This window comes from Eutrigla gurnardus (assembly GCF_963514095.1).
Source record: "Eutrigla gurnardus genome assembly, chromosome: 19".
In the NCBI taxonomy this organism is placed as follows: domain Eukaryota; kingdom Metazoa; phylum Chordata; class Actinopteri; order Perciformes; family Triglidae; genus Eutrigla; species Eutrigla gurnardus.
Window position 1 is genome coordinate 17,730,521 of NC_139930.1, and position 25,840 is coordinate 17,756,360.

Genomic DNA, 25,840 nt, shown 5'->3' on the forward strand with positions numbered 1-25,840 from the left:
GCAGTAAAAACGGCCAAATGTGTGTTTTTTTACTTTTACGAGTCTCACACAGTTCTGTCCCTGTCTCTCTCTCTCTATCTATCTATCCATCTTTATCTCTCTATATCTTTTTTATCTCTATCTTTATATAATCTCTCTTTATCTCTAGCTATCTCTCTGTATCTCTATCCTTTTTATCTATCGTTATATCTTTATCTATCTCTCTTTATCTCTCTCTTTATCTCTTATTATATATCTGTCTATCGGCAGTACAAATGTGTTTTTATTACTATTCTCACGTTAGGCCTCCGGTTCTCCCCCGGCTCCGTGTGTGTAAATGTAGGTTTTAAAGCTGTCATGTCTGCGTTGCTGTGTGCGTACATGTGTCTGCAGGCGTTGCCGGTGTCTACTCCGCCGTGTCTTGACAGGAAGTAAGTGTAAGACGGGAGCTCTGCGTGGGTTAGAACAGCTGTCGTCTCCCGGCGGGGAGGCACCACATCCCCACGGTTTCCAGAGTGAAGCTGGGCCTCATTACGTACGACGGCTCTGCCTGCCGGAGATGGGGACGTTATTGTTGTTACAGTTCACATGCAGCAATATGGTAGTTTGGATAAGCCCCGCCCCCTTATGCAATTTAGCAATCTGTAGGTGATGCATTAAGTTAACTCGTCCAGTGGTCTGATATACAACCAGTCAGCTAATTAGAGCAGCTAATTGGTTGTCTATCTATCTATCTATCTATCTATCTATCTATCTATCTATCTATCTATCTATCTATCTATCTATCTATCTATCTATCTATCTATCTATCTATCTAACTAACTAACTAACTAACTAACTAACTAACTAACTTCTTGAAATAATATATATGTTCCATAACAAGGCAATAAAAAGTTCAGTTGCAGAAAGTTTTCCTTTTTTTTTTTTGCTTCAGTAGTTTGCGTCACTGGCCGCGTGTGACGACACAATCTCCACGGTTTATCGGACCAATGGGAGGAGGCTCCCGCAGTAACCTAATCAGCCCATCAGCCCTCATCACAAAGCGGCTGCAGCTCCAGCGGATGCGGGTCGGACGTGAATGCGCATCAGAGCCGTCGGGGACGAGGATTTATATCGCGGAAAAGTTTTGGGAAAGAAGTTACTGGAAAAAGAAAAACACGTTTTCGTCGTCTGCGTGGCTGCTGGAACCACCGGGACCTCGGGACCGGGACCGGGACTGGCGAGAACTGCTGGAAAGTTTTTTTTTTCTCCCTCAACTTTTTTTTGTTTTAAGACCGTAACATGGTTGAGTCGTTCCGGTCATCCTCGGTGACTCGACGCGGTGCTTTGCACGGTCCCCAACTGTGACGTGATATGGAGAATCCCGACGCGGCGGCGGAGTCACAGAAGCCCACATGAAGTCCGACTCGTTTGAGGTTCAATCTTCCTGGAAATGGCGAGCCGTGCCGCAGTGAAGGGGGGGACAGCGGGTCTCATATGCGGCGTGTTGGTCCTCCTCATCGGCGTGTGCGTCGCGTCTCCTAACCGCCGGCTGGTCTGCTGGAAAGCCATCCTGAAGTGCCACGGAGAGCCGGAGTGCCGTTACGCGTACGACCAGTATCTTTACGCCTGCGCGCCCGTCATCAGCGGCGGCGGGGGCCGCAACAAGAAGTGTCCCAGCCACTGCATCTCCTCCCTCATCCAGCTCAACATGACCCGGAGCGGCCCGGCTCTGGAGGACTGCGACTGCGCCCTGGACCCGGTGTGCCGGAGCACCAAGCAGGCGATCGAGCCGTGCCTGCCGCGCACCACCACCACCAGCACCATGGGCTGCACGGAGGCCCGGCAGCGGTGCGACGCGGACCAGTCGTGCGGCTCCGCCATGCGGGACTACCTCTTCCACTGCCGGAAGCTGTTCGGCGGGGAGAGGTGCTCGGACGGCTGCCGCAGGGTGATCGCCAACATGCGCGTCATCCCGAAGGCGCAGCAGCTGGACACGTGCGTGTGCGACGGCACCGAGAGGAACATCTGCGAGTACATCAAGGTCAGCATGAAGACCTTCTGCTCCGAGTCCGGCACCGGGTACGCGGGGAGCGGCGACTTCCCGGACTCCGAGTCCGACCCCGAGGACGATTATTACATCGATCAGGACGATTATCGATACGTGGAGAGCTCGTGCCACTCGTGCACACCTTGTTGTCTCCTCAGCGTCCTCACCACCATTTTGGTTCTAACCAAATTAATCTGAAAAAGCAGCTTTTTTGTTGTTAAACTAACAACTTGGTGCTTTTTTGTGTCTATTTGACACTAAAAAGTCCATTTGTTTGTTAATCACATCAATAGCATGTTATATTTGTGAGTTTATTCCCGTGTATTCTACTATGTAAAGATAGATTGTACAGTATATTGTATAAAAAGTTTATTTTTGTCAAAAATGTTTATGAGTGACAAGATATTTGCACTGTATGAATAGTCCCACTCCTTTTTATGTAAACTACTTTATGGCCAAACAGGAAGGAGAGGAGAGAGAAAGGAAAAGTTTTTTAAAAAAGTGCCTAAAAGTCTTTAAACTGGTTTTATTCACCGAGAACTGTATCGGAGGCGTGCTGCAGTTTGCTTTTTCTCCACAACCCCTTCATTAAGACAAGCCAAAGTTGATGTAAGCCACTGAAATGTGTGTAAATCCGCAAAGGCAGGGATACACTTGACCTCTGTAAACATGGATGTTTGCGTAAAGGTTTAAAGTAAAACTACTCAAACAGATGGGGGGGGGGGGGGTTGTCAGCACCAATGGAGCCAAGAAGCTGTTTGGGTGCGTTTGTCTATCCTCACCCCCGTGTTTGTTAGAAGTCTTCACAAAAGGGCACACTGGGAAAATAAAAGGATGGTTCGGGTGAGTGGAGATATCAAGTAGCCCATTTAGGAAACACACACACACACACACACACACACACACACACACACACACACGCTCCTCTGAATGTACGTGCACATTAAATAAAGACAATTTAAAAAAAAAAGTTTGAATTTGGAACCTGTGTGGCTTTGTTTTTACATTTTACATCTTTTTTTAAAAAAGTTTATTGCCATGCAAAGCAATGTGGCCTAATTAACAGACCTGAGATTAATTTTACCTTTTTTTACTTTCGCCTGATGGATCTTGGACCAACTCTTCCTGAAATCATCCAACACAATTATTCAGGTGTCACAGAAAACTGTGGTTTTAACACTTTTCCTCTTAAATCTGAAATGATTCCTTTCCAGTAACATATTATATTATTGCAATTTACTTAAAGTATAGCATCGTTTCGGTAACAAGTAGTACAAGTCAGAATAGGTTAAAGGCGCTACAACATTTCAAAATAAAATATTGATCTAAATCAACAGTTTGACCAAAACAACTTTTATTTTTTACAAATTTGCTTCAAGTTTATTGCATTTTTTTTTATCTGATGTAATGATTTTTATATCTACGGTGTATATAATGCAGTGATCTGTTTGCATGTTTGTGTTATGAGGTCGGTCGCCTCCTTCACTCGTGATAATAGCCCTCCAGAGTATATTGACGGCAGCCATGTTGCTTTTCAGAGGGGGGAAAGTGATGGGGCCCTCCAGCTCATTGATTGGAAGAGAAAGTCGAGTGGCACCTTCTATTATGGAGATGCAAAATACACAATGGTGTGCTCGGCACAATGTGAGGGGGGGTGGGGGGCACTTTATTCACTCCTTCCCTCTCTGTCACCCCTCGGAGGGGGAGGGGGGGGGGCAGCTAACCCAGAAGACGGAGGAGTTATGTGAGAAAGTTCAGCTTCGTTGCTCGCTCTAAACTCCTGCTGATACCTTAATTTGTGCAGTAAAGTTCATTTTCAGTGCTAAGCTGTGAGAATAACTTCATCATAGCTTGTGACTTAATTCTGAAAAACATATTTAAACAAGGAGCCAAATAATAATAATAATAATAATAATCCGTTTAATGGCAGCGATTGTTAAAAAAAATTACCAACGAAGTGATGTGAAGGCATTTCAGGGCCTTTTGTTATGAGAAGCAAAAGCCCCCCCCCCTCCCGGGTCCAACCATTAATAATTGTAATGCCTTTTTTATCATTGTGGAGGATAATGAAGGGATGGGAATCATACAGGGGGGTGGGGGCGCCCCCCGGGCCATACATTGCCCTGAAATGTTTTCAATTAACTTTTGGCACCAAAAAGGAAAATGGGAATGTTGTGTTTTTCTTTCCCATGCCAGAAACAGAAAAGGAGTGAGCGGAGCCTTTTGGTGCCGCGGAGCAGAACATCATTAAAATTGCCTCATCATAACTCAAAGTGTTGCTTGGCCGGCCTCCCCGCTGCCCCGCCCTGAACCCTTCCTCCCCTCGGATACACTAACGCAAACAGCCGGCCCCACTTTGTGCATGTTTTCCTTATTGGCCGCTGGCCGAATGCATATCAACCCGATATACGTCAGTATATTCTTAATTGCAACCAAAAAAAAGGCTTTGGGAGGATAATTTGGGTCCTATTCTTCATTGTTCTTCAGTTAAGGTTAGCACTGAAGCAATGCAATAACTCCCTTCCTCTCAGAGTCCCAGTGGAACTCTGCAAAAATATGTTTTAAACGGCTCGGCCCGCCAGACTGGCGTTTTCCTGTCGGGCCTATTTTGAAACCGTCTGTCGTGGAATAAAGAGAGCGGCCTCTAATTCAGCTGTTCTCAGGTCTGATTCATGCGACGTGAGATGGGAGTATAAGAACAGAGGAAAAGGGTGAAACTTAAAGGTCCGGTGTGTCGGGTTTCATCGGATCTATTAGAAGAAATGAAATATAATGTTGTTTACCTGAAACTAAGAATCGGTGTGTTTTCACAGATTCTCTTAAAGGAGTTGGACGTATTGCTCTATGTTTCTACAGGAGCCCAGAATGGACAAACCAAATACTTTAGCCTTCACACGTTAGCTGAAGGCCACCGTAGTTCTTCACTACTTCACCTCTAGAGGCCGCTAAATCCTACACTCAACTCTTTAAATACTGAAAGTGACTGTTTCGTTTTCTGAAAATCCTTTGAATGATTGTTTTGTTGTTTATAGACTACATGATTAGGCTACCGATCAAAAAGGTAGCCGATAAACTATTTGGTAAAAAACTACATCCAGGTGTGATATAAAGCACATTTTGATGGAAGTGGTTGCTGTGATACCCTTTTACCATTCAATAACTTTTAACTAACTTTTGCTGAAGAGTGAACACTTTGAGCATAAGAGCCACTGAGACTGAATTCCCCATCATTTTCCAATAGAAATGTCTGCAATGGTGTTTCAGTACAGAGTCATCTGGAAGTCATGCAGGCTGATTTAGTAATGTGACTTTATATTAGCTAACATTAGCCACCAGTCTAGTCATACCAGACCAAGTCAAAACTCCCTTCAGGTTCAGTTTTATTACTTGTTAATCCAACATTTATTTTCTAAAATGAAGATTCTTCTATAAAAAAATCAACAAACTTAGCAAAAGCAAAGTGAGAAAAACCCCTAGTGACCCACAATAATTGGAGGTTGGGGGGTGGACTTGAGCTTTTAGAGAGGTGGGAAATGTTTTTTGGGGGGGAGGGGTTGATTTATGATTGAGGGTTAACGGGGGAAGGGAATGGTGTGTGTGTGGGGGCGGGGGGGGGGAGGGGGGGTTGAATGTCAGGGATTTTTAAGCCTCTCTGAATAATGATGCATGGAGGGAATATTTAATCAACCAATGGGGTAGTTTCCTTTCCCCTCATTTCCCTCGTGCATCCAAAGAGCACTAGTGGTGCAAAGGAGTGAGAGGAGAAGAGGAGGAGGAGGTGTTGGGGAGGGGGTAAAACACAAAACCTAGCTGACAAGGGGCATAACTTCATTTCCACGGTGCTGGGACAGCTGTGTGGAGTAATCTGCCGTAGCAGCCCTCTAAAAACTTCAATGCCTTTAGTGACCCGGGGAAGTGAGGGAGGGGGGGGCTCCAACTGTGACCAGGCGTTTAGGAGGGGGGGGGGACTCCTTTCACACCCTTCTTTTGTTGAGAGAAAATATCCCTTACCTCTTCTCTGCTGAAAAGCGAAGGACTATATGTTTATGAGATGAGATGACAATGGGGGGGGTTCGCATTTTGAAAAGCAATTCTTGAATTCATTTTCTGGCTTGTGAGCAACTCGTTGGGATTTTAATGTGTAATGAAGTCAAATAAAACAAATTAACTGCACGTCCACTTATTGCAAACACATTTGTGTTCCTCTGGACTTGTTTTGAGATCTGAAAAAAGGGCTGTGAAGATGTTTCTTCTCTGCAACATGGATTGCAAAAATCTTGTTAGAATCGATTTGAGAATGCACATTTTAAATATAACCTATGGATTTGTTCCACATTTAAGCTTCCTCAGTTTTGAATACAAGAAATTGTTAGTAAAAAAGAGAGATTTGGGCAGTCTATCGATGAGGAGGGGTTCATTATTTCGTGCTAACTTGTTCTGTTGAAGGCTGAAGGAGGAACAAAACATTTTGGACTAAGATAATGGCTCGAGGCCGGGGGACTGAATGGGTTCTCCCCGGAGCTCAATAAGGTCCCAAAGTTTTACTCCATTATGCTGACATCCTAAAGGCCAGAGGTACCACCCTCAGTGGGATACCTCTCAAGTATGCATTCATCACCCCCACTACACACACACACACACACACTCTTTTGGACTCTTTTTAACTCCTCCTTATTTAAGTGATGACAGGAGGTGATATAAATTCACGTAGAGAGAGAAGAAGAAGAAGTAAAACAAAAATGTAAGATCAGCTGGAGTCTAATAATCATGTCCCATGTGTTTTTTTATAACATTTTGTTAAAATCTGTAAAGTTAATGATATTTAGGGCTCAATAAATTGTGTTTGACACCTTTTTTTATTGAGAACAAATCACTCTGAAGTGAGATCAGAATCACTTATTGTAAGCACATTTCCCCTTCTTTAACAGGTCTGTGCACATTGGTGAATATTGTGCCATGGCTTGAGGCCGCTGTTTGTTTAACGAGGCCTCTGGCACGAGGATCTCTGCAGCGTCGGCGCTAAACGCTCAAATCCATGTGCAAACTTTGGAAATCAAAGGCTGTTGAGCTAAGCAAACACAATCATCCTTTTTTTTTTAGCCCCATTGTGAGAGCAAATCCACCAGCATGAAAGCAATACCCCCCCGACAGTAATGATTTTTAATGGAGCAGACTTTTTTGTATTTTTTACACCTGTGCTTTAAAAAAAAATGGCATAAAAACAACATACATGTAAAACAAACTGTATCTTTAGAACGATTTGAGTTAATTTGAAGCACATACAGACAGTCTGTATTAAAAACTGTTCCGCCCTTCATACGATTTGCATTAGCTCTAATGGAAAGTCTTGTGTGAATAAAAAACACAGTATAATTCTGCTGCGTTTGTTTCCACTTGTAGTGCCAAATGTACTGAAACACACACACACACACACACACACACACACACACACACACACACACACACACACACACACACACACACACACACACACACACACACACACACACACACACAAAGAAAACAGACTCCAGCTTCCCAGAATTACACGATTATGGAAAATGAGTTCATGCACACAGGTGAAGACGCCTTCAGGAACAGTAAATAAAAACAGAATGCACATATAATGCCTCCCTTTATGTCATGTTTATGTCCAACACCCTTAAACTGTCTCTCTCTCTCTCTCTGTCTCTCTCTGTCTCTCTCTCTCTCTCTCTCTCCGTCCTGCGTCTCCTCATCTGGTTCTCATTTAGCCCGACGCAGCCAGATGGAATGTGTTCATACTTTTAAAGTTGAGTTATTAGCCCGTTAATACGTCCCTTCAGCCGACACCATTTCAACTCCGCTAAAGTGGAAAAGACACGATGTTGTTGTTGGGGGTCTGAATGTGAGTCATGATTAAAGGAGCAGTACCAGGATTTTAGTTGAAAGGTTGAGAAGGTGATTTTACTCAGAAACACTTTGTTATATGACTTGAAGTCCTCGTAACATACAGATAGGAATGAATACATTAAATGCTAAAATAAAATAAAAATCTGTGGCCGTGGCAGGACTGTAAAAACCCCTTCCAATCAAAAAAGCCGGGCTGGAGAAACTGATTGGGCGGCCTGCCTGTGTGTCAATGCTTACTTCCTGATTGTGCAGATCTTGAGCGATTGTTTGGCGTTCTGCTTTGAGGTCTGAACGAAGGGGGCGGGACTTATTCGGTCCGGCGATGCTTTCAAAGTCTAAATCTCTGTGACCTACTCAACCTTTAACATATTCAAAGAATGAACTTGATCAACAGAATGTAAAGAGGTAAGAGTGTTATGTCAGTGAAGTCTATGTCCTGTACTGAAATTAGCATGCTAACCTGCTAGCCGCTAGCCCGTCCTGTTTTGTAATACGACTTATTCCTCAAGAGTCATCGCAGCGTCCAGTCTGGGCTTAGGGGTTCACATCGGGCTGGCGGGGCTGCTGGGTCTAACCTGGGGAACAGCTGCAGCAGAAATGTTTGCTGGTCTGGCGGGGAGTCGGGACGGTCCCCCCAGGGATCGAACCCCCGGGCACGCAGGTTTGTGCTGGCTGAAGTTCTGCGACAACAGCTGCAGGCGGGACGAAATGAAAATACGAGTTGTTTTTATCGTTTCTGTCACTTTGTGTTTATTCAGATTTACAAACTTTTTGGACTTTACATCCTCACAACAGGAAACACAATCTAGTCTGATGCGGCATGTGATCAATTTATATATGTTTATATGTATTATTCTTTTCCCCCCATAACCGATTATGCTTAATTTGGATTGTATGGACCCAGTATGGAGGTGAAATGCTGCCCTCTATTTGTCTGGAGCATGTGGCTACACCTTGAAACGTGACATGCTCTTTTTTTAAACCAACTTTTAAATGGAACGTTTTCTGAAAAAAAATCAGATTTTATTGAGTTGCGGCAAATTAAAAGAACTTTGCAGGGCTCAGGCACTTAAAAAACCGCACATCAGAGTGTAGCCTAGTGGAGGGCTGTGGTACTACATCTGTAATTAAATCACACCTCATGCTTGATACTTGTTTTGTGGCTCTTAATGTTAATTTAAAGTTGCTTCATTCTACTTTCAACTCACTCCAGATGAAAAATAACAAATATATCTACACATTAAAAAAAATGCTGAACTGCAATATCTATTAACAACCTTAAGATGGCTCTGTTCTCCTAAAAACACACTTATGTGTGTCAGAGAGAGAGAGAGGTTGTTGATTGGTTTATCTATCTGCTCAGCAATGATCTTCACTGCTGGTCTCTCCTCTGCACACGGCTCCCAGCAGCCCATCTGTGTTACATCCTCGAGTCCTGGTGCGTTTCGCTCCGCTGCAGCCGGACCAGCTGGACCAGCATGACCAGTTCCCCTCCTGGTTCACAGTAGGTCTGGTACCTGCATAAACGGTCAGACATCAATGACCTACAGTGATGCAGATTGGCTCGAACGCATTGTACGCACCTGTTTTATTGATCTTACCTGGGACGTTGGCGTTATCGCCCTTGTAATTCTGGCAGGCTGCGCCTTCGTACAGGTGAGGGCACAGGCACACGCACTTCCCATCCATCAGAGCCAGAGTACCTCCGTTGTGACAGGGCCTACACTTGCACACGTTATACTCCGCGATGTAGTCCACAGTGGCCCGCTTCAGGTTGGACGTCCTGGCGTTGGCGTCCGGCATGTCCAAGGGAACTAACATATAGATGGGCTCTGACTGTCACAGAAAAACAAAGCAATATAACAGAAAAATGTCATTGCATCTTCCATTTTCCTCATGTCTTATAAGCAGAGGCTCTGAACTAAATGCCAACATGCTAGCATTAACGCTAATATGCTAATAGGCTTTTATTTAGCCTGTTGACATGCTAGCATATGATTATTAGCAGGTTTGGTTTGGACAGATTAAAAGTCGCCAATGCTGGTTTAGGGTATTTACGTTGCTGCCTGAGTTTGTGATACCCCATAAAGACGTAGTTAGAGCTTCACCCATGTGTCATAGCTCACGTTACCTCGCTGGTGAGCAGCGCGGGGACGACAGCGATGGTCCGGGCCCAGTTCTGATACGTGGCGACGTCCATCACGCCGTCCTTATTCAACTTGGCCCGCATGGTAGCGGCACTTTCTAGGGTGCCTCCTTTGACTGATGTCATCACCTTGTCCACTGCTGCTTTTCCTTCACTATCAACTGTGCGGCAACAATTGAAACATTACTGTAAATCTTTCTCATACCTATCACAGTATCAACGTACTCATTGGCTTTGGTTTTAGAAGTTAGGCAGAGGGCTACCTCTTGGCAGTTGCATTGCCAGGATAAAATGCAACGAAGCCTACACGTGGCAACCAGGACAAAGATACCCACTGGCTAGCTGTGGATTGCTGAAGCCCGATATTTGCTTATAATTTGTCTGACATTTGGTTCTGCATGGAACAAGGGCTGTGGATTTGTATCCCCTAATGTCTTAGTCATGCTGTGAAGGATTGCATTAAGATACTTGAGAGATCTGCACCTAGCTTTACTCCGTCTCAGTGTGATCAGGTAAAAAAAAAATGGTGAAACGCACCACTGTCTTTGTTCGTCAGATCGTCACAGTCTTTTTTATTGATGTTTCCCTTGGTCAAACCCGTGCCTTCCTCGGTCCCACCAAGGCCTGCCAAGTCCGCCGTGATGCCTAATTTGATGCACTTTTGAACCGTCCTCTCCGTCAGATCTGCAGGGATAAAGAAGGACAGACATTTTAATGTATCGTCAACACTATGATTAAACTTCAGAGCAAGCAGTTTCCCATACTCTTCGCCTTGATGATGTCCTCGTTGAGAACGTAGACCAACTCGTATTCGCCGCCAGTTTTCCCGTTTTTGGTGTAGTGGGTCCCGTAGTCCTCCAAGAAAGCGAAATAAATCCCCTTCTCGTACTGCAAAGGCAAAGATTTGACGTGCTCCAAGAACTCGTCGGCCATCCGGAGGCCACGGGAGCGCATCCTGTAGGTGCTCATCTGGACTCGGCCCTTCACCCGCATGAAGCTCTTGTTCTGAACGCCGGGGAGGAGATGATGATTGTGTGAATTCTATTTGATCGATCACTCAATATCGTCTTTTTTTTTGTTTCGACACCGACACTTACTTTAATTTTGGAGTACTCTTGGACTTCCTTTAGCATCGTTTTCTTCTCATATTGGAAATCTAGATTCACTGCTGCAGGATTGCTGGTCGACTCGGACATGGATGGCTCGCTTGTGCTGAATTTAAAGGAAAGTCCGGCATCGACTGTAGTTTTCATCTCTCTCAGCATTTCCTTCATCAGGCTGGATGAGTCTTCATAGATTTCTTTAGAGGAGGTTTCTTCCACTAACGTCTGGAAAGACAGGGGTCATCATCAAGACTTCATAATCTTACACAAACACTCAAACGAGCAAAGCAGTCCTCCCGGTGAATCCATCCTCGGGATGAAACGGGAGGAATCCATTTTTTTGGCGAACCTGATAGGCGAACACGCCAACATTCCAGGGAATCCTGTCCAGTTTTCCAGTGTTTGGATTCGTCATCCTCGTACACCTCCCGTTGAAGTAATCATTGTTGAAGGGGTTCATCCGAGGATCCGCGCCCAAGATGTTGATTCTGGTGCGTTGACACAGCGGTTACCACAGTATTGTGCTTATTAAGCTGAAATTCTAAAGGTTGAAGAGTGTGTTTTTTAAGCCTTGCACCTTCGTGATCTGCGTATTATTCATCTCTCTTACTTAAAACTATTTTTAAACCTTTGGACAGAATCAGACTAGCCTGTGCTTCCAGTCTTTATGCTAAGCTAATCTACACTAATTGTCTCCTGGCCGTAGCTTTATTTTTTAGCTCCCCAAACTATTCTTTCAACTATTATTCAAGTACAAAACCAGATATTTATATATTTATAAATACAACTCCAACCCTGCTTAAGCTTTGATTTAATATTTGTTACCCTTACGTTCTCCATGAATGGACACCAACGGGACGTTCCTGATGTCCGTGCACTGATTTCATAACTTACCCGTATCCGGCTGTCCGGCCCTGTTCATTGCTATCCAGGACCGACGAACCGCAGGGTTTATGCAGAGGATCGCAGTCCTCGTCCGATCCATCCTCACAGTCGTAGTCCCCGTTGCACTTTAATGCAGTCTTGATGCACGAACCTGAATAAGAGGTGGCAGTCTGATGAGCTGACGAGGCTCTTAATGAAGAGGCTGTGATTTAAAAGAGGATGGAGTACCTGTCTCGCACTGGAAGTCGGAGTCGGAGCAGACGGGTGGAGGCGGGAGCTGGCACTCGGCGTCGGTAACGCAGACCTCCCTGTCCCCCACTGACCCCTGGCAGGACTCGCCGCCAAACTGGCCAAACACTTCTACGCCTCGGGAACGCCTCTGAGGATCAAGCAAAATGTGTTCTCGTTTCATCTCCAACTTTTTCTGAGCAAGTTTAATGAATTCATCTTTAATTGAACAAATTTAAATATATGATTTAAATAAAATTGACTTACTTAAACTCTGCTAAGTTACTGTGCAGATGACTGAATTATTCTGCATTATGATTACATTTATCTGTGTTGTGCTTTGGTTTTTACAATCTCAATTACTAAAGTGTTGAAGCATCAAATTTTAGATTTTTTTTATTACCTGGTATAGCTAAAAAAACGGAGTAAATTATCGTTTCCCTGCTAGCTAAAGCAAAGATAATTAAGGCTGCAGGTAGCCGTATAGTGCAGCTAGTTTGGAGTTGACCTCTGTTTTCTAGCTCTTACAGATTTACATCCTGTGTTTGACTAAGTTGAATGTTGAGTTTTTGTCGTTTTAAATGGACTCACTCTGATTTTTGTGCAAGGATCGCAGGAGCTCCACTCCGTCCAGCGGCCCCAAACGCAATTCACCGGTGGCGGGTCAGGAAGTTCCACTCCTCTGAAATACACACACCTTTTTTTTTCTAATACCAAATCTTGATATTCTGTAAATTAAAAAGGAAATATACGTACATTCCTTCTCCAAGGAGCGTGAGCGTGAGACACAGGCCACAGAAGGCAACAACCTCGATCCTCATGATGAGACGGGCGATGTTGTCCCCGTTGAGTCTTTTAAGCTGCCTCCCTGTCAATGATTGTTCAGCCACAGGAGGAACTTTGTTGTTGTCAAAGTCAATAGTTTGGATTTCAGGTGCAGGATATCGATTCGGTGCTCGGAAACTCTGAGTTTAAAGTGTTTGTTTGAATTTGAAACATCTTACTCATCCGGTTGGTTTATTTTGTTTCTTGTAAAATTCATGATTCATTTCTTCTCACCTACAAAAGTGTTATTTTATGTGTGTATCCGTTGGTTGATTTACTAAAAGACAATAAAACGTATAAACTCGCACTCAGCTTGAATCTGTGACAGATTCCCAGTGAACAATATCCCAGCATGCACAGCACAGTACATACAGTACAGACTGTTTGTACACATGGCATTGTTTTCTTTTTATATAAGAATGCGTGTACGAATAGGAGACAGTTTGGTCACTTCTGTGTTTCCAGGATTATGCAATAATCATTCAGGCAGCTTTGCAGCAAAGCAGAGCAAATATTTAAAGAGGGTGACTTCAATGGTGCGTTCAGGTCACTGTCTGAGATTGGGAAACTCAAACTCAAACTCAGACAAAACATCAGAGATATTTGGGGAAGTGTCATAAAAAAAAAGTGGGGTTCTTGCTGCAAAGTTTCTTGAAGTACAACTCTTTGTCCACAAGGTGGCGACATGGAACAGATAACAGCAGTCACACATTATGTAAAGAGAAATGGATCAAACCAACATAGAGACAATTTATAGGATAACACTCGTTTGTCTCCCTGACACGTCAACCACTGCTTTCTTTAATATAAGTATATATAATATTCAAACAAGCCTTGCACAATCCACAGGAAGTTTAACACCGTTGAACCTAACGATCTGTCATGTGATCTGAGCGGCTTCTGCTGAGTCTGCAGTACTTTGTTCTTCAAAAGGAGGGAGTGCAGTGTATAAATGACAAAAAAAACAACACTTCTCAGTGTAGACAGAAGCATTTAATAGTAGATTCTGATCAAATTAGCTAATCGTTCCTGATCATGTGACTCCGGTGAGGTTTTTATCTGTCCGAGGGAGTAAAAAAAACAACTGCTGTTTAAATTCCATAGTATTCAGCATGCTGTACTTTGTGCTGACTTAAATAAACACAGCGGGACTATTCCCTCGATGTCTCCAGAGTCAATCTGGGGTCTGCCCCCCTGGTCCCGCTGCTCCCCCCCTGTATATATGTGCTGGCGGGGGCCGGGGTAGGCTGTGTGGTCACGGCCCGCCGGAGAGGCGCAAATATGTGCCGAGGTCACCACTTTTTAACGACGTTCGGCAGTTTCCTCCCAGCTCTCTCAGGAAACCAGAGGGTAGGTAAGGTGCTTGGCCAATATTTCTCCTGACTAGAAAGACTTCCTGTTTTTTTTTTTTCGAGGAAGAGGAGGAGGAGGAGGGGAGGAGGTCGGACCTGTGTGGAAACCAACAGAACAACCAACCCTTTACTGTAATCTACACATTTGTCATCAAGTCCCCACTACGATGACGTTGCTACTTCTTCACAGCGAAGGCAGTCGAGAGTTAAAAGAGTCTGACAGAGAGGATAAAATCTAAAGACCGCCTCAATTATGGACTGGAGATAAGTGGCTATCTTGGTGGTGGCGGCGGTCGGTTCCCAGATTCACGCCCCTAAAAGAAATGCTGGATGTTTGGATTGTGGCCTTCCTGTAATAAACGGAGGCAAAGGACACTTCCACACTAGATCGTCTCCGTCAGCATTGTACCGTAAAAATACACCCTCCAATGTGCATGTGCTGACTTTTGCCATCTGTAGTTTTGTGGTGTGACCTCCCAAACTACACCGTAGCATCCGACACACGTCCTGCTACATGTGTGCAAGTGTGCGGTTGAATTGTTGTCGCGCTGATTGAACACAGTCAATGAATGACTTTCCCAAGAAAAGGGAACATAACTATAACCTAACGTCACCAGAGCGACACGTCATTGGAGGGAAGAGTTGGAGTTTGTGCAGTAGGTGGATGTTGTTTGCATTGATGGGTTTTTATTCTGGGGGGGACGAGAGACTTGATGATATTAAAATGTTTAATAAGAGGCTATGAAAAAGATCATTCCAGCGGTTTGGTGGCGGCTGAAGGGGGAAAACAGACTGCGAGCGAGTCAGTTATCTGGCTTCTGAGGAGCTCCTCTCCCCCAAAAACCAGCCTCCGTCAGCAGAACGCAGGATACAAAGGCAGGAAGGACGTCCTTCCTCTGTCCCCGTTCTCTGCCAGGTCTCAGCTCACACATAAATGCATCACTTTAACATCGGACAACAGAAATCTGTAGATATATACACAGTATGAATATACTATAGGATCTGGGTTGAAGTCATTAAGACCAGGACTGATCAGGAGGACCATGACGGTGCTGCAGTAACTCTAACACAAACCAACCAAGCTTCCACAGAACCGTTTTACAGAAGTGAAACCTGCAGATCCACATTGACGTCACTCGTCAGTGTTGATACTCCGGTTTTGTTGCCACACAGACGGTTGATTCCTTTCCCCCCGATCGTTTCTCTGTTGTAGTTCTTTGTCTCTTTAATTGTGGTTTTGCCTTGCTTATAGCAACTCTGTTCTCCTCTTAATTATCCCAAACACACATCTGCTAATGCTTCTGCCAACACAAAACAATTCCTGCATGACTTGAGGATTGTGTTGCCTGGGAATGTCACGACTGGCCCCAGCAAAAACATCAAAACTGTCATTACGTGGCTGAATCCGCTTGAACGGTATCGAAAAGCAAAATAGACATTTTATCTGGGAGGAAGTGGATGACCCATTTTCAGCCAGCGTTTGACTGTAAATGCAACAACACTAGTGCATGGCAGAGGAAACAAAGAGCCTGCTGGTCCTTAAAAAAAGAAAAGAAGTGCTGCGTTAGCAACATTGGAGCTTTCCTCTTTGGTTTGGACTCTTCTTTCCTTCTTCACATTTCTACGATACGTTCAGACGAATGAGCTTCTCATTTGAAAGTCAAAGTGGAGATGTATTCATGGTAACCCATGTTAGAGGCAAACGTGGAGCAAACAAGGGCTCCTTGTTTCGTTTTTTTTATCCATTCTGCCCCCCCAAATAGAGACATGTTTCATATTTAAGAGCGTAAAATGTGCTGTTTTAAAAAGCAATAAAAAGAAGAAAAAGTTTCTAGCTATGACTATTTTTAGATATGAGACGAAGGACTTATGGGAGGTCATTATCTTGGTCAAATTAAAGCTGCAATAACGTATCTTTGGGCCACAATAGGACATCATTAACATATGACCTTGGATCAGTTTGTAGCATTTAATAAGTCGGTATTCTTTAGTAAACGAGAATCTCTGTATTTTCACTACCTGAGAACGAGTCCACACGCTCGTCACTCAGGAGAAGTTTCAGTTGGTTGCAATCTGCAACCTCACCTCTAGATGGCGTCTGATCCTACGCACGGCACCTTTTAAGTTGACGCTTGTTTCAGCATTAGCATTCGTATGGAGTCGTGGCCACCAACATCACCATCATCAAGCGGCAACCTCTGGTGCTGAGGAATGAAGTGCCAACGCCTGCAGTTCCTCTGATGACCACACGAGGCTCCAACAGCGAGTCAACGATTTCACGACTTTACAGCAGAAATGAACACGTTTACAGGCTGGTTTTGGTCTCGATAGCTCATTTGACCTTTTAACTTTTAAAGTTATGACCAAGTTCACCAGCAGGTCACTATGTCTCACATGTCCTGGTTTATGTTTTAGGCATTTTTATGTTGTTGTTTTTTGTCAAAGAGCTTCTTGATTTGGTTGAAAAGAGCACTGAGAATCAAACAAAATGTGGAAGATTAAAGTTGCAGGCCCTGAAACCAAAACAAGGAGCTGAAAAGAAGGTACGTAGAGTCCTGACCTGTTTTTTATTATAAATATATATTTATTTCAATGCTGGATGGTGATGCTGCTTACATGCACTCTATGCATGATACCATGTATGGAGCACCAAGATTCTTATTTATAAGGCCGCTTCCGTCTTACCTACGGACCTCCAGCCTTCAAAAAAGTACAATCTGAACCAGGAAAAAGGCCGTTTATGTACCTCTGATTGGAACCGGTTCCAAAAACCAACCTGAATCCTCCGGGATCCGGTCTCATTGGACACATTTAAAGCTGATGTTAAAAAAGCCTTGGAAGCTCACATCTGGCTGTAGAATATTTTGAATGTTTGAATTATGTTATTAGAAGAATTCTGACTTGTTTCAATTGTTATATATCTCTTTTTTGTCTTCCTAGTTAAATCAAATAAATACATCAAAAATAAAATATGAATTTTAAAGCCTGTCATTGATCATAATTAGTCGGAAACCCACTTTTTTTTGGACGATGAAATGGTTTTTACGCACATTTTACGCACACATTATTTTTCGTGACCCACTTTCCTGCGTGACCGACGGTGATCTTCTTCTTCTCCTCCACGTGAAGAGGACCGCCCCCACCTCCTCCTCCTCCTCTTCCTCCTCCTCCTCTTCCAGTCCCAAAAAAATCTGCAGCCAGTTAGGTCTGTCAGTCGGCGTGCGGAGGGTTAAAGTGGGAGTCTCTCTCTCTCTCTCCTTTTCTGTCCACTGCTTCTTCTTTTTTTTGGGAGCAGGAAAACATCTGACTGCTCTGCTCGCTTTCCCGAAAAGCTTGGTTTGACTTTCTTTTTTTTTGTTTTTTTTGTTTTACTCATTGTCGGTTGCGCCGGAGCCGCGGAGGCATCACGGTGCGGGAAGAAAAGCACCAAAAAAAGCAGCGGAATCTCTCACATCTCACTGCGCGCTTCCACCGCAGGTAAGGTCACCCCGTGTTGTTGTTTTATCCATCCGCGCGTTAATCAGCGAGATTACAGGGAGTCGCGTTTAAAAGGAGCTGGCATGCCATCATTATCATAATTATATAAAGATAATACGTTTGTGAATGTTCTTATGGTAGCTGTACTTCCCTGCACATCACCACGGGAGGTAAAACACTTCATTCCTCATCTCAAAACAACTCTTCAACCTTCTCGTGTTAAACATCTCTTCTAATCGTTCTAACTTCATCTCCACACAACCTTTTTTTTATTTTTGTTTTACATCTGTATCCGAGTTCCAAGATGCAAAAAAAGCAACTCTCACTTTCAGAGCGTTGTGCATGGCCTTTGTGTCCACAGTGGGCCTGCTGTGGTATTTCACCATCTCATTCACTTGCAAGCCTGAGTCATTCCCATGATTTCCTCCAGATGTGCAGCAGTTTACGTTTCCTGACGGACCCAGGATTGTGACATTTCTAACCCCCCCTCCTCTTGCACTGCACTTTTTTAGTATTTTATGCTGACGGGTACGAATCCTGCACTCGTGCTTTCTGTGTCACCGATGGATGCTGGTATTTAGAGTATGTTGTTAAAATGTAATCCTTTAACTCGCATCTGAGATGAACTGCTGACATTTCACCCTCCTCCTCCTCCTCCTCTTATTTTATGAGCCTTTCCCTCCAGCTCGACTCTGACACCGCTGTTTGCTGTGCAATCATGTGTCACGCTGCTGTAAATGGAGCATCAACAAGCGTGTTGGCTTTATGTCGTGTGTCCGTTTGATCCCCCCGTCCATGACGACCCCAACATAAGGCCTCACGTACCCGGCCTGGTTTCCTTCAGACCTGGTGGATGAAATGAGGGGTTTTTATTGTTTTAGTGCTGCACAGTAGCTCTCCTGTGTTGCAACCCACGTCTGAAACAGTCATTTAAACCATTTATTGCATAAGAAAACAAGCTTGAACTTCAACTTATGACTCCGATACGTCTGATGAGATGTAACTCATTGGCACTCTGTTATCTCGGCTCTCATTTCCTCCAAAGAAGCTTCCTGATTGGTTTCATCACGTACCTCTGGACCGGACTCCCTGCAGGTGCATTGAGGTTATAGTTTTTTTTTTATTGAGGGTTTTGGAAAAACGTCGTAGAGGTAAATGATCACTCCCCCTCCGGAGGGCTTCCGATTATTTGTAGAGGTGCTTAGCTGGGGCATCACGAGATCTGTGGCGTAACATTAACTTCAGGTAATTGCTCAACCTTTGGTCGCGTCCAACCTTTGGAGCGTTTCACAGCCGCCGGGGAAGGCAGTTGGAGCCTCCGGCGCCGGGCCCCTACAGGTACGCTGTGTGTCCACTCAGGTTGTTTGCATTGAATCAAATCCCTCCGGCTGTCTGAGCGTGATCTGTGGTGTTTGACTCTGAAGTGTCGGAGGAGACGCAGGCGGCTGCTGGGTGATGTTGTTTCTGCCTCATGTGACCGAGGTATTCATGTTCCGGGGTGTTATTGTGGATATCGTGTTGCTTCTGAGCCTCGGATGGTTTTTGGGCGACTCAGAAATGAGCTTGTGTGTGTTTTCTGTGTCCTTATGAGGCCGTGATGTTTTACGGGTTCCTTTTTTTTTTTTTAGGGTTGTTTCTGCTGTTGTAAATGTTTACTGTGGATTGTTAACATATTTGATTGTTTATGATGTGCTAAACACTGTTTTCAGCAGCTTCATAAGTAACCTCCATCTCTTCACATTCCAATATTGAGTTTGCAGGAAAGTGCGTATTAACTTTTATCTCCTTCTCCTTTTTCTTTTCTCTCTCGCTTCACTTTTTCTGCTCCAGACGACAACAACAAAAAAAAGAAGAGAAGAAGAAGAAGAAAAGCATGTGTGTGTGTTGAGTCATCTGTCTGGTCGACCTCGCTGCCCCTGAACAAGGAGCCGCCCCCTGCTTTACCCCCTCCCCCCCCCCCCCCCCTCCAGTGAGGCTCACTCCACACCATGTCTGCAGAGGTGGAGAACAGCGTGCCGACCCCCGCCGACCCCGGCGTGGCGTCCCCGTCCTCCGCCAACACGCCTCCCACCTCCCCGTCCTTGGCGGCGTCTAAGGTCCCGTTCAAGAAAGAGAAGAAGAAGGGTGAGTGACGGAAGACGCCGTGATGTCACCACGTCCACGGTGATGCCGTCATCATTGATTTTTGTGTTTCTCTTCCAGTCCCAGAGAAGACAGACGAGTACCTGCAGGGCCGGTTTCACGGGGACGGCGTGCGGTACAAGGCCAAGCTGATCGGCGTGGACGACGTCCCGGAGGCCCGAGGGGACAAGATGTGCCAGGACTCCATGATGAAGCTGAAGGTGCAGCTCAGGACACACAGCCCTGCTATACTGATAATGCATGAACACATATTATAAAGTTGCTGCTAAATTGATAACGCACGTCATCTCGCTGCAGAGGGCGACAGTGAGCACAAACAGGAAGTGGAGCAGGGATGATGTATTATTTTAGGCCAAACCCTAAAAAAGCAAAAAGCCCTTTTGGATTAGAAAATATGCTCTGATGCTTCACATTTTTTAGGAATTATTTTATAAGGAACATTATTGGAATAACAAGTAACATTTAATATTCTAGAATAACATGTCACAGACACAGACCATATTTCAGGCGTCTAACTGAAAACCCATTTAAAAACATAAATGCCGACTCATGACCGTGACTCTATTAGCTTTCCATCATAAGTCCTGTTTCTGTTTACTTGAATGATTATTGATCTGCCTGCAGGGCATGGCCGTAGCTGCTCGCTCCCAAGGCAAACACAAACAGAGGATCTGGGTCAACATCTCCATGTCAGGCATCAAGATCATCGACGAGAAATCAGGAGTGAGTTCCTCCGTTTCCTTCCGTCATCACCGCGTCGCTCCGTGGACGTCCGTTAATAACTCTTTTTTTCTAACTCAGGTGATCGAACACGAGCACGTGGTGAACAAGATCTCCTTCATCGCCAGAGACGTGACGGACAACCGGGCGTTCGGTTACGTGTGCGGAGCCGAAGGGCAGCATCAGTTCTTCGCCATAAAGACGGCACAGCAGGTAAAAATTCATAAATAACAAAAACACATCAAATCTGCATGAGCTACGGAGATGAATGTGATTTGCGTCTCAGGCGGAGCCGCTGGTCGTTGACCTGAAGGATCTCTTCCAAGTCATCTTCAACGTGAGGAAGAAGGAAGCCGAGGCCTCACAGAAGGTAAAGACTTTAAACTGGAGAAAAAAATAGTTTTGTTGCACATTTTCTTCCTGAAAGAAAAAAATATATATATTTTTTCCGGCCAACACTGCCTCTCTGTGTTCTCTCAATGAATCACATCTTCTGACATTCCACTGAAATGATGTGAAATGACACATGAAAAAATAAGTGCAGTCGTTAACAGTCCACCTCTGTTTGCAGGGTGGCGGCGCCGTCGTTGAGGTAAGCACTTTAAAAAAAAGAAAAACCTTGTTTTCTCTGACCCCGCCCCCCCCCTTAACCTTTCCTGCCCGTCCTCTCCTGTAGAATGGAAGTGATGCCTTGGAAGGTGTGGCTGGCGGAGGGAAAACCGCTCAAGTGAGTGTTTCAGCGGCTTCACATTAAATATAAATAACACAACGGTAATTTATAGGAGCTGGATGAATACAGGCTGTTTTTGACTTCCAGCCAGTGGAGCAGCTTGACCTGTTTGGAGACATGTCGACCCCTCCAGACATCCAGGCTCCCAATGTAAGTGTGGTGCAATAATTTTTAGGGGGCAACGTAGAGGAAGTATGCATCCTCACATTTACTGTTAACTTAATGCATCTTAGTAAGTAAAAAAAACCATGCTGCTTCTTGTAAAACAACATGTTTCTGATCTGATTCCACTGAATAACCTCATTCCACGTGTATGAACTCGGTTCTTTAAAAAGCCACATTTTTTGTTGTGAGTGCATTAAAATATAATGTGAATTTTAGATTCCAAAGGGATCTTTTAAAGAATTGAGTTCATGCTTCTTGTATACCAATCTCATCGTTGTTCATCAAACCCTTTTTAAGGCTGCTACAAGTCGAATCTATGAATAGACACACATGGTGCCTTTGGCGACACCCAGAGGCTGATGCCGGTAGTGCTTCCAAGTCACTGCTGACTTCAGCATATTTCTATAGTAAATATGGACTTTGCTTTACTGTGGAATTTAATATGTCTGTAAATATTCTACGAGTAGCAGCTTTAAATGTGTCTTTTCACACCATGTGATTCATTTTTCATTTTGTTAACACGTGTGTTTTTCTGCAGAACTGATTCATAAATCTACTTCTCTCTCTCTCTCCCACTGTTCCTCTCATGGTTAAACCAGGACTCTAATGATATTCTCTTGCTGGACTTTTCTGAGGAAGTTGACAGCAATCAGAATTGCATAAAGGGAAGCTCCTTTGTGACTTCCTGTGGCCCCGACCATAGGGCATCTCCCCACACAGAGAATCCCTTTTCCTCCACATTTGGCTACTTTCCAACCCCAGACAGTGACCCTTTCAGAGACGACCCCCTTTCCAAGTCGCCCGCTTGGTCGGAGCCCGGTCATTCGCAGACCCCCCTCCCTCGCAGCTCTGCTGGCAGCGCTCGCGAGCCGATGGCTCACCGCGGTTTGAACGGAGACTCCGATCACCTCGGTCAGCAGATTGACGGCTTATCCAGCAAGACCATGATCCTTGCGCTCAGTAACGGACAGTGGCCACTAGGGGGCAAAATAACTCAGGGCAACACGATGACCATGATGGATGGGAACGAATCCGGAGCCGCTCTCTCGACAAAAAACCCGTTTTTTGACTCGACTTTAAAAACGTCCGATGCCTCTAACGGCGTCACACATCACCCACAATCCCCCCCGGCGGCGGTGACTCATAGCAAGGACTCAGTTGTCATAAGCCCGCCTCCGCAGAGCTCTAAGGCCGGACGAGGTCGAAGGAGTGCAAAGGTGACATTCCAGAGGGACGTGGTTGTAAAGTTGCATGTGGTGGCTTTAATGCACATCCCCCCCCCCCCCTCCTCCGAGCACAATTAGGTTGCTAACACTTTATTTCTGGATGTTTTTATTTTGGGTGTCATGCATTGGTGAGGACACATTTTGGTTAAGATGCACAGGCCTTGTGGTTCCGGGGTTGTTCTGTATTTGTGCATGCACTTGCTTCTTCTAACTGCCTTAAATGCAACTTTTTCCCTCTCTAAACGTATTCATGCTGCCGTGATTTTTAAAAAAAAGCACCGGTGAGTGGCAAAGCATGCATATCCTTCCATTTGAATGTATTTCTTTCTACATAATTAAAGTGTTAGTATTTCTTCGTATGATATATGTGTGAAATGTCCTGTGAATAGTCCACAGCGAGTGACCTGTTTGGAGCCGAGCTGTTTGCTGCTCCGGTTCAGTCTGAAGGCTCATCAGCTTCAGCCGACCTGTTCAACAGTACGCCTGCAAGCTCCGCCCCCTCCTCTATAGCGGCTCTGGGTAAAAAAAAACACACACCAAGGGGAGGTTGTCGTTTTCCTTACATCCATTTCCTGTTAAAACTTTCATGTTCTTTTTCTTCGTATTCAGGGAATCTTCAGTTAGGTGCTCCGCCGCCCGCCGGCGTCCCCGCCGCAGGCATGTGGGGAGCCTCCATGTTCCCCATGCCCGGCCCCCGCCCCGCCTTCCCGCAGCCGTCCGCCTTCGGTGGCCTTCCCATCCCGCCCGCCGTCTGGGCCGCCGCCCAGGTGCCACCTCAGTTCGGTGCCCCGCCCTCTCAGTTCGGCGCCCCGCCCTCTCAGTTCGCCGCGCCCTTATCCCCGCCCCACATCAACTGGGGCCAGCCTCCGCCCGGCGCCCCCGGGTGGGGTCAGCCCGCCATGACCACCAACCCTTTCCAGGCCGGCCAGTACCCGGGGATGGGCGACCAGCAGGGCCCGTCCCGCCCGCCTCCTCGGCCGCCTGTGAAGGACGCCCCCCCGAAGGTGGAGAACAGCGCCTTCACGGCGTTGGACCCGCTCGGGGACCGGGAGAAGAAGACCGGAAAGGACATGTTCAAGGACTTCCAGATGGCCAAACCGCCCGCCATCCCGGCGAGGAAAGGGGAGCTGGTGGCCAACTCGGCCGGCAACGAGCCCGCGGCCTTCGATCAGTACTTTAACAGCAAAGTGGGGCTGGCTCAGGAGAACGCGGACCACGACGACTTCGATATCCATCAGATGTCAGCGGTTCATAACGGTAAACCAAACTCACGTTTAGAAAGTTGAGGTCAACATGGTGGTTTTGATCTTTAATGTCGCTGATTTTGGGTTCTCTTCGGTCACAGATGCTCCGGCTGCAGCTCCGAGCTTGAACGCCGCCTTCGCCTCGGCCCCGGGAGCCAATCAGGACATGTTCGATCAGGCGTTTGGGGCCCCGGATTCCAGTCTGTTTGGAGCACCGCCTGTCGCCATGGTAATGGCATTCATACAGCCACACATTCAGCATAACATACATGTATTGAAATGTCTTGAAATCAAATGCTGCATTGTTGTACAGTCTCTCTTTGTCCTGTATTGCATCACTTGAGGGGGAAAAATCATAATTTCTAATTTGTGATTTTTTTTTTTTTTAATTCCTCAATCTTACAGCAGACTACGGCTGTTGCTCAGACTTCAGCTGCTTTTGGGGATCCTTTTGGAAATCCCTTTGCTTGACCATAACTTTGTCCAAAAGTAAGTATTCATCTCTCGTTTTTATTCCTTAACTTCCTTCGGACACAGGATGAACACTGTTCTCACTCTCTTCACAGTTGGAGATCTTCACATCAGATAACATCTTTGGGACGAGCTGCTACAACGTGCGCGAGACAATCCAAATGATGAACTTTTCTAACTCCTGTCCCTAAATCCCACCTTTCTTTTACACCTCCACCTCTGATGCTGTTCTTTTTCTTCTTTCTCTCTAATCAGTAGTTCCCCCTGTTTCTAAAGACCACTGATCTACGAAGTAAACGTCATGTCCTGATCTGCTGAAGAAAGTGTGTGTGGGTGAGAGAGAGTGTGTGTGTGTGTGTGTGAGAGAAAGAGAAGGCACGTCCAAAAGAGGTTCACTGCTGATGCTGTCTATGTTAATAAATAAAAAATGCAATCACAACGCTTCAAGTGTCGACAAGTCTGTTGCCTTCTTCAGAGGTTCCTCAGTCAAACAGATATTAATGTTTCTATAAGCTATGTCTGTGATAACTAATGTTACATATTACTAATATATACAATAATAATTTAACAGTAATGTAATTAAAGATTATCTTTGAAAATGTATGTATAGTAAACATAGTTGTTCCTGTTTAAAATTAATCAAATCAAATAGTGAGAACAGAAATACAAAATGTATATAAAATGTTAATGTTAGCAGTTCCGCACTAATTATGCATGTTACAATCTTAGCTATACAAGAAAAATAAATAAATTAAACATTGGATATTTGTGCCAACTGCGCTCCATCCAGAAGTTGTTGATATTTTATTTAATGTTGTGTTGCTTTTATTAATGTTTTGTAAGGTGTCTGTTGCTGTATTGAAAGGTGCCAACAAATTAAATGTAATATTATTATTATTATTATTATTATTATTATTATTATTATTATTATTATTATTATTATTATTATTATTATTGTCATTATCATCATAATAATAAAAAAATAATAATAAAAAAGTTCAAACCTGCTGGTGGCTCTCCAGAGACAAGGATTCATCCTCTGAGGACCAAAAATCTGTTTTACAAATAACATTTAAGATATTTATATGATATTTGGATCAATTTGCATGAATATTTAATAAATTACACTGTAATTTGATTTATTGTTTATCTAAACCAATAACTTTTATTCCGCCCATTGCAAAACAAAAAAAATACCGATTTAAAGTTAATTTCCTTGAGAAAAC

At 44.7% G+C, this 25,840-nt stretch overlaps 3 protein-coding genes across 6 annotated transcripts in view; 2 read left to right on the forward strand and 1 right to left on the reverse strand.

The window, feature by feature from the left end:
* The window catches only part of c9 (complement component 9), a 34,155-nt gene extending 21,015 nt beyond the window's left edge, over nt 1-13,140 (reverse strand). The window contains exons 1-11 of one of the 2 annotated variants that reach the window (XM_084035139.1): nt 13,019-13,140; nt 12,854-12,944; nt 12,263-12,413; nt 12,044-12,185; nt 11,499-11,637; nt 11,144-11,374; nt 10,811-11,051; nt 10,584-10,730; nt 10,032-10,207; nt 9,502-9,736; nt 9,248-9,417 (exon numbers count right to left, since the gene is read on the reverse strand). In XM_084035139.1, coding sequence (XP_083891265.1) covers nt 9,260-9,417; nt 9,502-9,736; nt 10,032-10,207; nt 10,584-10,730; nt 10,811-11,051; nt 11,144-11,374; nt 11,499-11,637; nt 12,044-12,185; nt 12,263-12,413; nt 12,854-12,944; nt 13,019-13,083 — 1,776 coding nt within the window. In that variant the 5' untranslated portion in view covers nt 13,084-13,140 and the 3' untranslated portion in view covers nt 9,248-9,259. Of the gene's footprint in view, nt 1-8,978; nt 9,418-9,501; nt 9,737-10,031; nt 10,208-10,583; nt 10,731-10,810; nt 11,052-11,143; nt 11,375-11,498; nt 11,638-12,043; nt 12,186-12,262; nt 12,414-12,853; nt 12,945-13,018 lie in introns of those variants that run through there. The other variant, XM_084035138.1, reaches the window with a different exon arrangement.
* Nucleotides 1,005-2,933, forward strand: gas1b (growth arrest-specific 1b). Its single transcript, XM_084035157.1, has one exon. The coding sequence runs from the start codon at nt 1,412-1,414 to the stop codon at nt 2,204-2,206; it is 795 nt and encodes a 264-aa protein (XP_083891283.1). The 5' UTR covers nt 1,005-1,411; the 3' UTR covers nt 2,207-2,933.
* Nucleotides 13,141-17,641: 4,501 nt separating the features above from the next.
* dab2 (DAB adaptor protein 2) lies at nt 17,642-25,055 on the forward strand. Of its 3 annotated transcripts, none has more exons than XM_084035163.1 (15): nt 17,642-17,916; nt 19,747-20,040; nt 20,119-20,258; nt 20,683-20,781; nt 20,860-20,991; nt 21,065-21,148; nt 21,350-21,370; nt 21,455-21,505; nt 21,596-21,658; nt 22,273-22,890; nt 23,289-23,418; nt 23,509-24,156; nt 24,245-24,372; nt 24,552-24,632; nt 24,710-25,055. In XM_084035163.1, the coding sequence occupies exons 2-14, from the start codon at nt 19,905-19,907 to the stop codon at nt 24,612-24,614; spliced, it is 2,313 nt and encodes a 770-aa protein (XP_083891289.1). In that variant the 5' UTR covers nt 17,642-17,916; nt 19,747-19,904; the 3' UTR covers nt 24,615-24,632; nt 24,710-25,055. The 3 variants fall into 3 exon arrangements, with proteins under 3 accessions (XP_083891289.1, XP_083891288.1, XP_083891290.1); XM_084035162.1 differs by having other exon boundaries at nt 17,643-17,916; nt 24,549-24,632; XM_084035164.1 differs by lacking the exon at nt 22,273-22,890 and having other exon boundaries at nt 17,647-17,916; nt 24,549-24,632.
* Nucleotides 25,056-25,840: the final 785 nt, after the last annotated feature.

Bases quoted from the DNA above. Each gene is read 5' to 3' on its own strand.
- gas1b (XM_084035157.1), top strand. From the start codon at position 1,412: ATGGCGAGCCGTGCCGCAGTGAAGGGGGGGACAGCGGGTCTCATATGC.
- dab2 (XM_084035162.1), top strand. From the start codon at position 19,905: ATGTCTGCAGAGGTGGAGAACAGCGTGCCGACCCCCGCCGACCCCGGC. The intron at 21,659-22,272 runs GTAAGTGTGGTG...TGGTTAAACCAG, and splicing joins CAGACATCCAGGCTCCCAAT to GACTCTAATGATATTCTCTT. The intron at 24,157-24,244 runs GTAAACCAAACT...CTTCGGTCACAG, and splicing joins GATGTCAGCGGTTCATAACG to ATGCTCCGGCTGCAGCTCCG.